Here is a 12,327-nt window from a genome sequence, read left to right as displayed (position 1 = left end):
TTGAAAACTTGATTTATTTTAATATTGATATTTAAAAGCGTAACTCTTAGCATTTTGTTTCATACATTATTAAATAATGAAAATTCTTATGTACAATATTTGGCAACATTTTTTATAAATTTAAAATCAAGTTTGAAGTGAAAGTTTTAAAGTAAACTTAGTTACATGTAAATTTTCTGATTTGACTTTTTCTCATTTCTTATTTTGTTTCTTTGTGAATATGTATATGTTTATATTTATTTACTTATGTTATGATAAAAGTGTTCAAGTTATGGTTCAATATATTTAATTTTTAAAATTTGAAAAATATTATGTAAATTATTATCTAATATATTACTTATACTTTGATATTTAGAACAGTTTTTAAAGCAGATTGTTTATGAAATGAAATTATGTTTCTAATTATGTTTAGAAATGCTACAAGTGATGATACTTACAATCTAGTTGAGCACAATGGCAATATTCCTTGTAAAATGTAAGTTCTTTTAATTTTGTTTTTATTTGTAAATTTATGAACTAACTATGAATTTGTCTTAATAGTGAGTTTATAATGGTCTCTTCTACAATATTTCATTAAACTACAGTGTGGTTAGAATTAAGTTGTCAGGACTCAGACATGCATTGGACCAGCTCTGCCGAATCAAATCAAATGAAGCTCAGTACTGTACACGTGCAATTCAGATCATGGGGAATTTAGTAACTGTTTTGCTCACAGTTACTGAAAGTGTTGATCTGTTTTCCTTAAATACATAATGTTACTTGTAATCTATCAGTTCTTTTTTTTGGACACCTTGTATTATTTTATGAATAACGATATCAGGTGCAAATAAGCACATATAATATGTCAAAAACTCATTTATGTAATTAATATTAAAACTAAATAAATTTTAAAAATAAGGAGATTAATAAGAAATATATATAAATATTTTCAATGGGGTTACTATTTAAGCTTATGTAATGTGATTGTTTAAATCATAATAGAGTGATTGGGTAATTTGAGCTAACATATCTACTCATATCATTTATGAGATTAATATTATTTATTGAATTTATTTACAAATTAAAGAAAGTTAGCAAGGTACTTGAAGTGGACTTGGAGTAATGTGTGATGTACTGTACAGTACATATAGGGTGCATAGTAAAGTCCTTATACAGTTACACTAATGCAGATAGCTACAATTATGAACATAATGTATAGTTATAGTAGTGACTATGCACTACAAGATGAAACCTTACAGTGTTCTTAGTGGTAAAATTTGGAAGATAGTGCTCCTATCTCAAAAATAATGCATGATACAGAAAACTACAGAGCTATAAGAACCAGTTATTTCAAAATTGCATGATTATATCACTGTGTTTTAATGAATAAGATTGTTTCATTTTTTTAAAATTATTAATTATAATTAATATAATTTATTCAAAAATTAAATTGTTTGTAAGAGTCATACATTTTTATTCAAACACTTATAACAATGTTTTAGATTTTAAGTAAAGCTTATTATTTTTTGATTTCTATGCACACATTCTCAAAATTGAGTCTTAGTTTTGAGAATAAATATAATGCACTTTTATGCTACCTATGTATTCGTTATATGTACAGTAGAGCCTCAATTATCCGACCCAATTGGGGACTGGGGTTGGTCGGATAATTGAAAAGTTGGATAACCGAAAAGTATGAAAAAATCTATTATTAGTGTAGTATATTATTATATCCCATGTAATTAGTATATTAGTATATNTGTGACTTACCGTGTAGTTACGTCAGTTTTATGATTGCGTGTAATAGCCAGGTTCTTCTCGAGCGGACTGCCTGTGCAAACAACACGACATTCGACTAGCGGCAGTCACAATCCAGATTGTAGGTAAATCGAGATCGAAGTGAGTCGTGGATTGTGTGCGAATGTAGTATAAAGCCAAGAAAATTTATGTTCAGAACAAGTTGATGTACATCAAGTGTTATTTCACATTCATTGCAGATACTATTACTGCTCTTGAAAGTAGTGGAAAACTTATATATGAACAAATTGATCTCCTCAACAGAGCAAAGCAGAAACTTTGTGATGCACCAGGCACTGCTGCAAAAAAAGTGAAGAGAGAGTTGAAAGAAGTGCTTCAAGACTTGGATTAAAGTGCTCGTTTATTGTGGCTGATATTTTGGGAGGAAAGAAGAGCAAAACTGAAAGTGAATTCCCAGTTCATCTTCTTCCAAGGTTGACATATTGTCCATTATCTTCAGTAGATGTGTTCCACATTTACTGAAGATAATGGATTATATGCTCTTTCTCTGCATATAAATTAATTCTCAGTGACAAACATTGCAACTTTTCTATTGAAAATTTGGGAAAAGTGCTTGTAATATATCATGAAACTAACTATAGGAAACAGAGCAAATAAAAAATGTAAAGATAATTGTTTGTCTACTTTTGTGTTTGCATCATTCTGAATACGTGCATTTTTGTTTGGAATACATAAGTTAAATAAAAAATTCATCATCTTGATAAGTATGTTAATTGTTCATTGTGCAAATTTTGACCATCTATTTTTTTGTTTATAAAGCCTAAACGACACAATTTAAGAGCTTATTTTAAGCGCCTAAAATACCACTTTTAAGGGCCTATATATCCGCTGTCTACTGATTGCACTGCACTGACTCAGAGTTGTCAGTGCAGTGGTGTTTCTCAGGTTTTACAGGCTTTTAACTATCTTCAGTAAAATGGAAAACAGTTGCTTTTAGCATAGTTTTGAGAAATACTTCTGAATTTTTTCACTTTTAAATTTTACTCCATTTTTGAGGATCTTAAAAAATTCCAGATAAGCTGATTTCAGAGAAGGCTATACCTACGGGCATAGTCTTCAGCTCTGATAAGGTCCCAACAGCCTCATTCAGAGCTGTAATTTTGCCAGTTTTAATATACTTTACCAGCTATATATATATATATTAATAATGAATATATTTTAATATTTATTTACCTTCATACCAGCTTCTTTAATTTTTCTAATTAATTCTAATGGTTCTTCTGTGGCTTCTAAATGAAAAGTATATTGGCTAGCACCAGCATCTGCCATGGGTTCTATCCACTAAAAACAAAACATTTATTTATATAAAGAAAAAATAAAGTAAATTCTTCAAAATATATTTAGTTATATATTTGGAAAAAGGAGATTATAACTAACTTGCTGAGGATTGGCTACCATCATATGCAAGTCGAAAAACGCGTTTGGAATTTTTCTACGTAAACATTTAACAACAGGATGCCCAAAGGTAATATTAGGTACAAAATGTCCATCCATAACATCTAAATGTAGATAATCTGCTCCACTTTCTAACATACGTTGAGATTCGGCGTAAATCTCCGATAAATCCGCATTCAGAATCGAAGGACCAACTTTACACACTACACCACCGGTAGCCGCCATCTTAGAAATTGACGATAAAGTTGCCAACTCTAATCTTAAAATTACGCAGCTAATTACGGTGTTTATTTTAAAATTATCAACCTATCGTCTTACTTAGTGCTTCTAAGTGATAAGCAGCTAAGTGAGCGAACCAATAGCATAGTCCGTTTCATGTGAAACTGCATATGCTATTGGTTTGCTTACATAGCTGCTTGCTACTTTTAAACTTTTTTGAATGCTAAACACGTCAATTGATTTCTAAAGCATATATCGCTTCATTTATATATAATGTAAATAATATATCTGTCATACTAGATAACAGATATGTTATCTCGTGGGTTAAAGTATATATATACAATATATGTTTTTTTATAAACACACATGAATATACTAAAATTGTGTTTATTTTATGTAGTATGTAAGAATAATTCATATAACTTCCACAAAAGTTCGATATGTTAGACCAGTGTTTTTCAACCTGTGGGTCGCGAAGCCTTACACGGGGGATCGCGGGTAGAAGAAAAAGACAAGTGTTTGTAGGTCCTACACTACATTAATAAAACTACAATTTCAGCGAGAATTACGGCCCACCCCAGAAAATGATAGCGGAAAAAGTGTTGAGTTGAGCTGTTTTGCAAAAGGAAATAAAAAGTAGAAAAGTAGAAGCTGAAAATTCAGATCTTAAAAAAAAAGTCAACAGTTCCCTGTGCCTAATGTTATAATTAAAGGAAGTTTCATACTTTGTGTGTTAAATTATTGTCGATTCTTCTGAAATTTTCATTTTAATCAACAATAATTTGTCTCAACAGAAAGAAAATTAAATACATGGTTTTTAAAATCACTGATATAGGTTTAATATGGCCCTAGGGGGGTCGCCAGAATTTTTTAACTTGTAAAGGGGTCGCGTATTCAAGAAGGTTGAAAAACACTGTGTTAGACAATCGACTATTATGGCTGGATGATAAGATGTTAACCTATACCTCTTCCTCTTGCGAACTCGGGATCGAGCAAACCAGAAACTATTGTGGACGGTCTGTTCTGAATATGTGAGGTCATGTCCCTCACTACCCGACTAGCCCATTATGAGCCTGGCCGAATCCAAGATGAATCTGAGTAAAAGGCTTTCTCTTATTAAACATAATTAAACAGTTATTTTAGCTGAAATTTTTGAACTTGACTTCAATTCTTTAGATCAATTTCTAACAGGACTACAATAAAAGTTTTAAAAAAATTAGGTTAAACACTTGAATATTTTAAATCGTATAGGCATTTTTATTATTGTTTTAATATTCTGTATAACATGTTATATACAGTATTCTTACTAATCTATATCGGTGGCCGGATGACCGAGCGATCGAGGTGACAGCCTACTGCTTCTGGGATCCGGATGGGTCAAAAAATCCTCAGGAATTTTTCGGGAGGTAGTCAATCCGGATATGTCGGGCAACGTCCCTCACCACCCTGCCGCCCCATTGTGGGCATGGCCGAAGCCATAATGGGCTTGCTAAATGAGGCCCTCTTAGTGCCTACAGGGCGGAGTTTTAAAAAAAACTAACCTATATTTGCAATTTTATATATTTTATTATTATTTTATTTAAACGTAAACTAGCAAGTAGAAGAGTTTAAAAACTAAATAATCCCGATAAGTATGATGACATTATGAAAAAACATGTTTCACATCAGTTTATAGTAATGATTTACAGCAGATGTTTTAGTATATTTTTGCAATAAATCTAAGCACCACTATGTGTTAGTAAATGTATTATTATTACTAATTCCGTAAGCAGACATACTTATCTATAATATAATCGAGACGGGTTGATAACAATAATAATAAGTGCAGAGCCCAAACGGCTAGGAGTTGGAAGCTGAAATTTGTACACAGATAGGATACGTCACGAAAACGCACACTAAGAAGGGATTTTTCGAAATTCCTCCCGGGGGGGAAAAAGACAGGATTAAGGCTTAACACTTCCATCAACAATGGAAGTGTTAAGTAACAATGGCGGTGTTAGGTAACAATGGAAGTGTTAAGTAACAATGGAAGTTTTAAGTAACAATGGAAGTGTCAACAATGGAAATCTTACGTAACAATGGAAGTTTTAAGTAACAATAAAAGTTTTAAGTAACAATGGAAGTGTCAACAATGGAAATCTTACGTAACAATGGAATTGTTAAGAGAAAGCTACGTGCGATACGCAGATGCAGTTTTTTCGTTTTTGCGGGAAATCGAACATATTTTTAGACCCATCTAAAAATTCTCTAAGGGGACCCAATTCTTGCATTCTGTGAAAACGAGTAAGGTTGACTGTAACGTAATAATCTTTATCTTAGTTATCGTTACTTTTGCCCGAGCAACGCCGGGCCCACCTGCTAGTTTAATAATACATAAAATTCAGACATTAAATTTTTGTTTGTTTTTAAATTGCTCTTTAATTTCCTATTTATCTTTTTTTTTGTTTAATCTTTCCGCCCTGTGAGCATTAAGAGGACCTCTTTTTGCAAGCCCATTATGGGTTCAGCCAGACCCACAATGGGGCTGCCGGGTGGTGAGGGACGGAGCCCGACATATCGAACGGACCATCCCCGAAAAATTCCTGTGGATTTTTCGACCCGTTCGGATTCAAATCCGGATCCCCAGAGTGGTAGGCTGCCACCTTGACCACTCGCCCATCCAGCCGCTTTCCTATTTGTTTAGATAGTGTTGGTCTTACTGTGTGTAAATGTGTTGTTTCTGTTACTTATAAAGTTCTATTTGTTTAGTATTTTTAATAAGCATTAATGAAATGCTCTTTTCTTGGTAATTTATTTTAGTAAATTACCTAAGAATAAATCGGCTAAATTCAGAAAACGAAAATTTTTAATACATTTTTTTGCCACAAGCCAAACAGATAATCACAAATACGTAAAAGAATCAAACGAATTCTATTTTAAAATGGTTTACATTCGTATTGAGATATAAATACAGTACAAGTAAAATATTTAAATAACAGCGTATTATTGATTAAATATATTATATTCACTGCAACAATGTTAAAGCGCGAAATAGACGCGCTATATAATTACAGTGCATATAGCACTTGTCTGCATACAATGGAAAGTGTTACCCTGTGAAAAAGCTATAAGACTCGAGTTTTTTCCTTTCTGAATGGTACTTTCTTAATTCTAATAAGCGCCCTCCACTTGCCAAGTGCATAAAACCATCGAACTCTGATAGTTAGTCATGGGTTCCGGAATGGTCAACGGGCTGGCCACGTGCAGTTTTCCGGGTTTTCTTCACCTAAATAGGGTCCAGCTTCCCATATAAGTTTTCCTGGGATGCATCGCTCACGTATCGCGTTTCCGTAACCAAATAAACCAAACTAATACTAACCAGCGATTATTTATTGTGACATCGTCAAAATACCGGACTGCAAGTTTTCATCACGATGTTCTCAATTCTTTTAGTGGTGTCTTGCCTCTGCCCATCATACTTTTCCTATTAGCAATAGAGTCCTGTCGGTTATCTAGCTAACTCTGTTCGGGGAAACATTTGAATTGAAATATCATGATTTCCGGAGGAAACCGAAAGTTCGTATACAGTTAATTCGAGATCAGATATGAAAAACTTAAAATTTCCTGCTTTTAAGTTTTTCATATTTGATCTCGACTTTTATCTATCTAACTCCGTTCTCCAGATTGAAAAAGGACAGAGACAGATAGACGACAGTTGGAATTTATAGGTCTACTTTTTTTTTCAAATCGAATAGGAAAATTAAAGAATTTAAAGAATTTTTAAAATGTGTTAGATTGGTCACTCAGTGCGATAAACCCTTACGTAAGATATCCTTTGTAGTTACAGTATATAAATCAAATACTGTAGTACAATATGATATAATAGAAAGGTCAGAAGTACGGAATAATCTAATAATTTTAATGTTTGTTCTTATTTTTTGCCCGGCGTTGCCCGGGCATACCTGCTAGTTATATAATATAATAAATTAATAAAATAATTATAAAAATACAGTATTTCAAATAGATAAATTATATACAGTAATTATATCTCAAAGTTTAATTGCCTGCTTTAAGTTTATCGAAATGGGTATTGTTCGGGGTATGGGAATGGATTAATTCGCTTTCTATTATTTCTAATGAGAAAAATTGATTCGAATCGAACGGCCTCCTGGAACGAATTAAATTCGAAGTAGGCGGCACCACTGTATATGTATAAAATTACACATATAACAATATAATAGAGGCGCCACTGTAGCCATCGTTTGTAAACATTGAACAGTTGCCGTAATTTTCTTCAAAATTTTTCGAATCGTTTTAAGAAATTCTGAAATTGTTGGGTCTTAATACTGTGATTGACAAATTCGAAATATTTTACAGAAGCTTCATTGACGAATGGAAGGTGCGAATGACAATTTTATCTTGACGGCGAATTCAGAACCGAAAGTAGATTTCAGGTAAAGACATCATCGATGCATGAATGAATGTTCTTTTCAAATTTCGTATTTGTATTCTGCTTGTAAAATAAGAAAAACTGATATATTGTTATAATTAAAGATAGTTATTTATATTTACATTTGCATTACTCATCAGGGGGGCGTTTTCTCTTATTTTACTTATTCATTTTGGTAATTGTAATCACTGGTGAAGACTGTCACACTGAGAAATGAGGAATTTTCTGGTGGGCAGTTTGCTTAATGGAAGTTCTTTATTTTAATGAATGTTATATTTCATTGAGAAAAATAAATTAATAAACAAAATACAAGTGCTGTCTGTTGTAAAAAAAAGCCATGATTTAATTAGGGTCCCTCTATTTCTAACTCTTTCTGTGCTGTAGGAACTAAGAGGGCCTCTTTAAGCAAGCCCATTATGGCTTATCCAGGCCCACAATGGGGTTGTCTGGTGGTGAAAGACTAGGCCTGACGTATCCAGACATTACCCCCAAAAAATTTCCTGGGGATGTTCTGACCCGTGTAGATTCAATCCCAGGTCTCCCAGAGCTTAGGCTGCCACCGTAACCGCACAGCCATCTGGCCACTAATTAGGGTTGTAAGCTACCATTGATTTTACTCGTATGAAGCAATGTTGGGCTTGTGCCAAATGCTGTGTGTTATTGAAATTTAAAATTATTGGCCCTGATTTGGATGTGAGTTACTTTGGAATGGCCCAAGGAAAATGACATTCAACACACTACGATGTGCATTTTGTAACTTCTAATTTGAAGATAATTGATCACGACTTGGGCTGTTGCTGCCATGATTTTACTTTTGAACTTTCTGTCCTCTGAGCCTTTTTTTGAAGCCTGTTGTAGATTTTTTCAGACTTACAATGGAGCAATTAGATGGTGAGGTAAGGGGTCTGACATATTTAGATGGATACTCTTGAAAAATTCCTGGATTTGATTCTGGGTACCCAGAGCAGTTTGCTGACTTTAATCATGGATATTCAATCTGTGATATATATACTCTTATATACATAGGCCTATATTTGGTATATATTCCCAGGCCAAAATTTATTGCAGGTCAAATGCCTAATGTAATCATCTTTTAGTAGTTTTTCCATAAATTTCACAAGCAAATATTGAATTTCTAGCCAATTGTATACATTCATGTATGTATGTATATATAGTTTTCAGTTATCAGCTTTGCTTTATCTTTTTTTAAATGCTAAAATGCATATGTGAATACTATACCTAATGTCATAATAGTGAAAAATGGTAAAGAAATTCTATGAGATTCAAATAATTTTCATTGTTTTCTAAGAGTATCCCTTTATAAGTAGTCCAAATGAAATTTTTCAAATATAGAAATCACTTAATCATGTTTCTAAATATCTTATTAATTATAATTTTGGAATCATGACATTTAAAGATCTTAGAGGCATGTAAATCCTGGATTGTCTGACCTAATCCCAAATATACGGCAAGCCTTTTTTTAGAAACACCATAAATCTATATAATTAAAGTATCAATTATTTGATTTAGTTTCTTTTGTTTAATTTTTTTGGATATTTTGGTTTTATTGGGTTGTAAAGATGAAATTTAAAAATTTTGATTTTTACTTTCCTGGCTGTTATATACAGGGTGTATCAGAATAATGTTTTAAAAATTTGTGGGGTTGTAGAGGATGAAATTTTGAACGTTTTGATATAAGGAACCTATAGCCAGAAATTTGAACTAAAGTGTCTACAGTGGTAGTAAGTGCTTGACTGCCCTTCACTTTGGTAGCTACCCTTCCGTCCATTGACATCATGTTATTGCAGATGGAAGACTGTAAACACACATCTACAGTGGTCTAACTGAGCCTGTGTACAGGACGTGTACTTAGTGCTTGTCGTCATTCAGGTCACCCCTTGCATCCACTGGCGCTGTGCTGTAAACACACAGCTAGTCAACGTGAGTCCCTTGTGTATGCAATAACTATTAGGCACAGTTCATAAGCTTACGGAGTGCATCTTTACAGCATTTAATACCATCAGAGGGGAGTGTGGCATCTTACAGAGAGTCGGACAAACATGGTTTGTCGTTGCACATTATGTTATGAAGTTGGTGATCGTCACATTGAACATTTACTCTAAAGTAGTACAGCTGCTGATTCGATGTACAGTTTAATTGTACTCTACTGTTTTGTCAATAAAACTTGTCATAAATACTGTATTCTGCTGTTTCATTCAGCATACTGACCGCATAGAACGTGCAAAGTGCTGTAGAAACTTTATATCACATTTCTGGCTATAGGTTCCTTATATCAAAACGTTTAGAATTTCATCCTCTACAATCCCCCAAATTTTTAAAACGTCATTCTGATACACCCTGTATTACAGAAGGAAAGTATGGCGATTGGTCAATAAATGATCCCCCAAGATTTTTACATTTTTGGACATAGGACACTTTGAGACATCAAGAAATGCAAAAAAGTTCAGGGGTAATTTCTATATGTATGTATGGATGGATGGATGTTGGTGAGTGGCAACTTTTTTATTCACCTGATTTTATTCACCCTTGTTTGAATCTTAATAACTTATGTGCTTTTTGTCAAAAATTTCTGAAATTTTGCAGGGAGATTTGTTTATTAAGGGGATTGATGCTATTAAATTTTGGAGATTAAAGGTTGAGAGGGTGGGAGATAATAGGGTTCATGTGTATCTCCAGTAGGATTGGTCTTAACGACAATTTTACTCATTATTAGCATTTACAATTTTTTTTATAAAACTCATCTCTATCCTCAAAATTAAGGTTTTTGCCATTTTATAATAGTTAAAAATATAAAAAGTTTTAAGATAAAATATTATAACAGATGGCACTACCAAAATTTTAAATGTTACTGGGAAAGTTGAGCAACTGGTTGCTGGTTTTTTTCTGTAAACAACCAGGAAAAAATGTTATAGAACATTATATATGGGTATATAACTAAAGTAACCAGGGACATTTCATCATGTATTTCATTGGATATAGATGCATCAGCAATGTCTGACAATATGAAACTTTCAAAAGAAAATATTTGCCTGCTGTTGCTGTATCAATTCAATGACAATATTTATGTGAGAACAATGCTCAAGACTTTTACAAAGAAAATCTCCAATTATTCTGTGCTCATAGGATTGAAACTTTGCATCAAAGCTGATGAGATGTGATTGATATTTATGGTGATTACCTACAAGACTGAACTATAATTGTTGTTGAGTTAATCGCCAATAAAGTTTTTTTTTCAAAATGTGTAAATTTCACCTTTACAACTTGATATTAGTCATTTTCTGGATTTTTTATTTATTGCAAATTGGATTTTTAATTTTTTCAAACTGTTTTGATGTTATTGAAACTAAAACTGGTAGAAAGTTCCTTTGCATGATAGTTTGAAGCCTTTGCCAGTTGAAAATGCACAAAAGTCTAAATTTGGTATATGAAAAGTGATTTAGAGTTAATATAGTATGTACAAAAGAGCAAATTATCTAAAATTCAAGACTGCTTGTACATACAATTAATGATATGTATTGTTCATTTTATAATTAACATTCTTTATTACTTTAGTAGTTAATACACAACTGAATTGTAAATATTATAATCAGGAAAACTTCCACATCTTCACTTGAAGCTTTCTGTTAGTTTTCAAATTGAGCTTTTTTCAAATTTAGATACATTTATAGTTAGATTATAAAATTTTTACTGATCCATATAAAAAGAATTGTTCATTTATTTTGTCAATTAAAGCTAATCCTACTTTATTTTTTATGATAGAAATAACTTACCCGTCGCACATTGCTGCGATCTCAGAAGAAACGAAATTCAAGCAAACTCGTTATGATAAAATTAAATTTACATTTTATCATTTTTATTGAAACTTATTATTATTATTATTCATTTTCATCGGGAAAACATTTAAGTCGTTTCAATTCTATTTATTTATTGGAGTGCTTGTGGATACACGATATTTTTTGTTTTTCCGTCTGGTGCATACACGAATAAATCAGACGGTTTTCCGACGCGTGAGCTGGCCACATACAGTTGTCCATGTGAGAAGCACAGATTCTTTAAATTTAGCCCACATACTCGCAGAGATTGTCAGAAGTGTGATATTCCCCATTTTTATATATTTTTTTTAATCCTTTATAATTTTGATTATTTAATTGCTACTTCCTCTCTTCCTTGGCATGTTGTGAAATTTTTGATAGTTGGATAATAAACTGTTTTATTGTAATTTGTCTTTTTAAATTATTTTGAGTTGATATTAAAATTTGGAAAAGGGGGATCCCTAGATTGGTAAAATAGGTGAATTTCCTCCTACAACTTCGGTTGTTGTTTGGGATACAGTTAAGGTTTTAACAAAGTTCGAGCAAATACATAATTAGCAAAAAATAGTTGAAATAAAGTGATTAAACAAAAATTATTACAAATATCGTAAATAACAGTTCACAAATGCATATATAGAGATATTTTTTGGAGGG

The 12,327-nt window shown here is 32.3% G+C and overlaps 1 protein-coding gene across 1 annotated transcript in view; it reads left to right on the top strand.

Moving 5' to 3' along the window:
- The first annotated feature begins 329 nt into the window (after positions 1–329).
- The window catches only part of LOC111625695 (glutamate-rich protein 2-like), a 43,145-nt gene continuing 31,147 nt past the window's right edge, over positions 330–12,327 (top strand). Inside the window, exon 1 of the mRNA XM_023368906.1 lies at positions 330–475. Coding sequence (XP_023224674.1) covers positions 393–475 — 83 coding nt within the window. The 5' untranslated portion in view covers positions 330–392. The remainder of the gene's footprint in view (positions 476–12,327) is intronic.

The sequence above is a fragment of the Centruroides sculpturatus genome, unplaced genomic scaffold (assembly GCF_000671375.1).
Source record: "Centruroides sculpturatus isolate CEXI.00-Female unplaced genomic scaffold, Cexi_2.0 scaffold78, whole genome shotgun sequence".
In the NCBI taxonomy this organism is placed as follows: Eukaryota; Metazoa; Arthropoda; class Arachnida; order Scorpiones; family Buthidae; genus Centruroides; species Centruroides sculpturatus.
The sequence above is the reverse complement of the archived record's forward strand: the minus strand, read 5'-3'. Positions and strand labels throughout refer to the sequence as shown.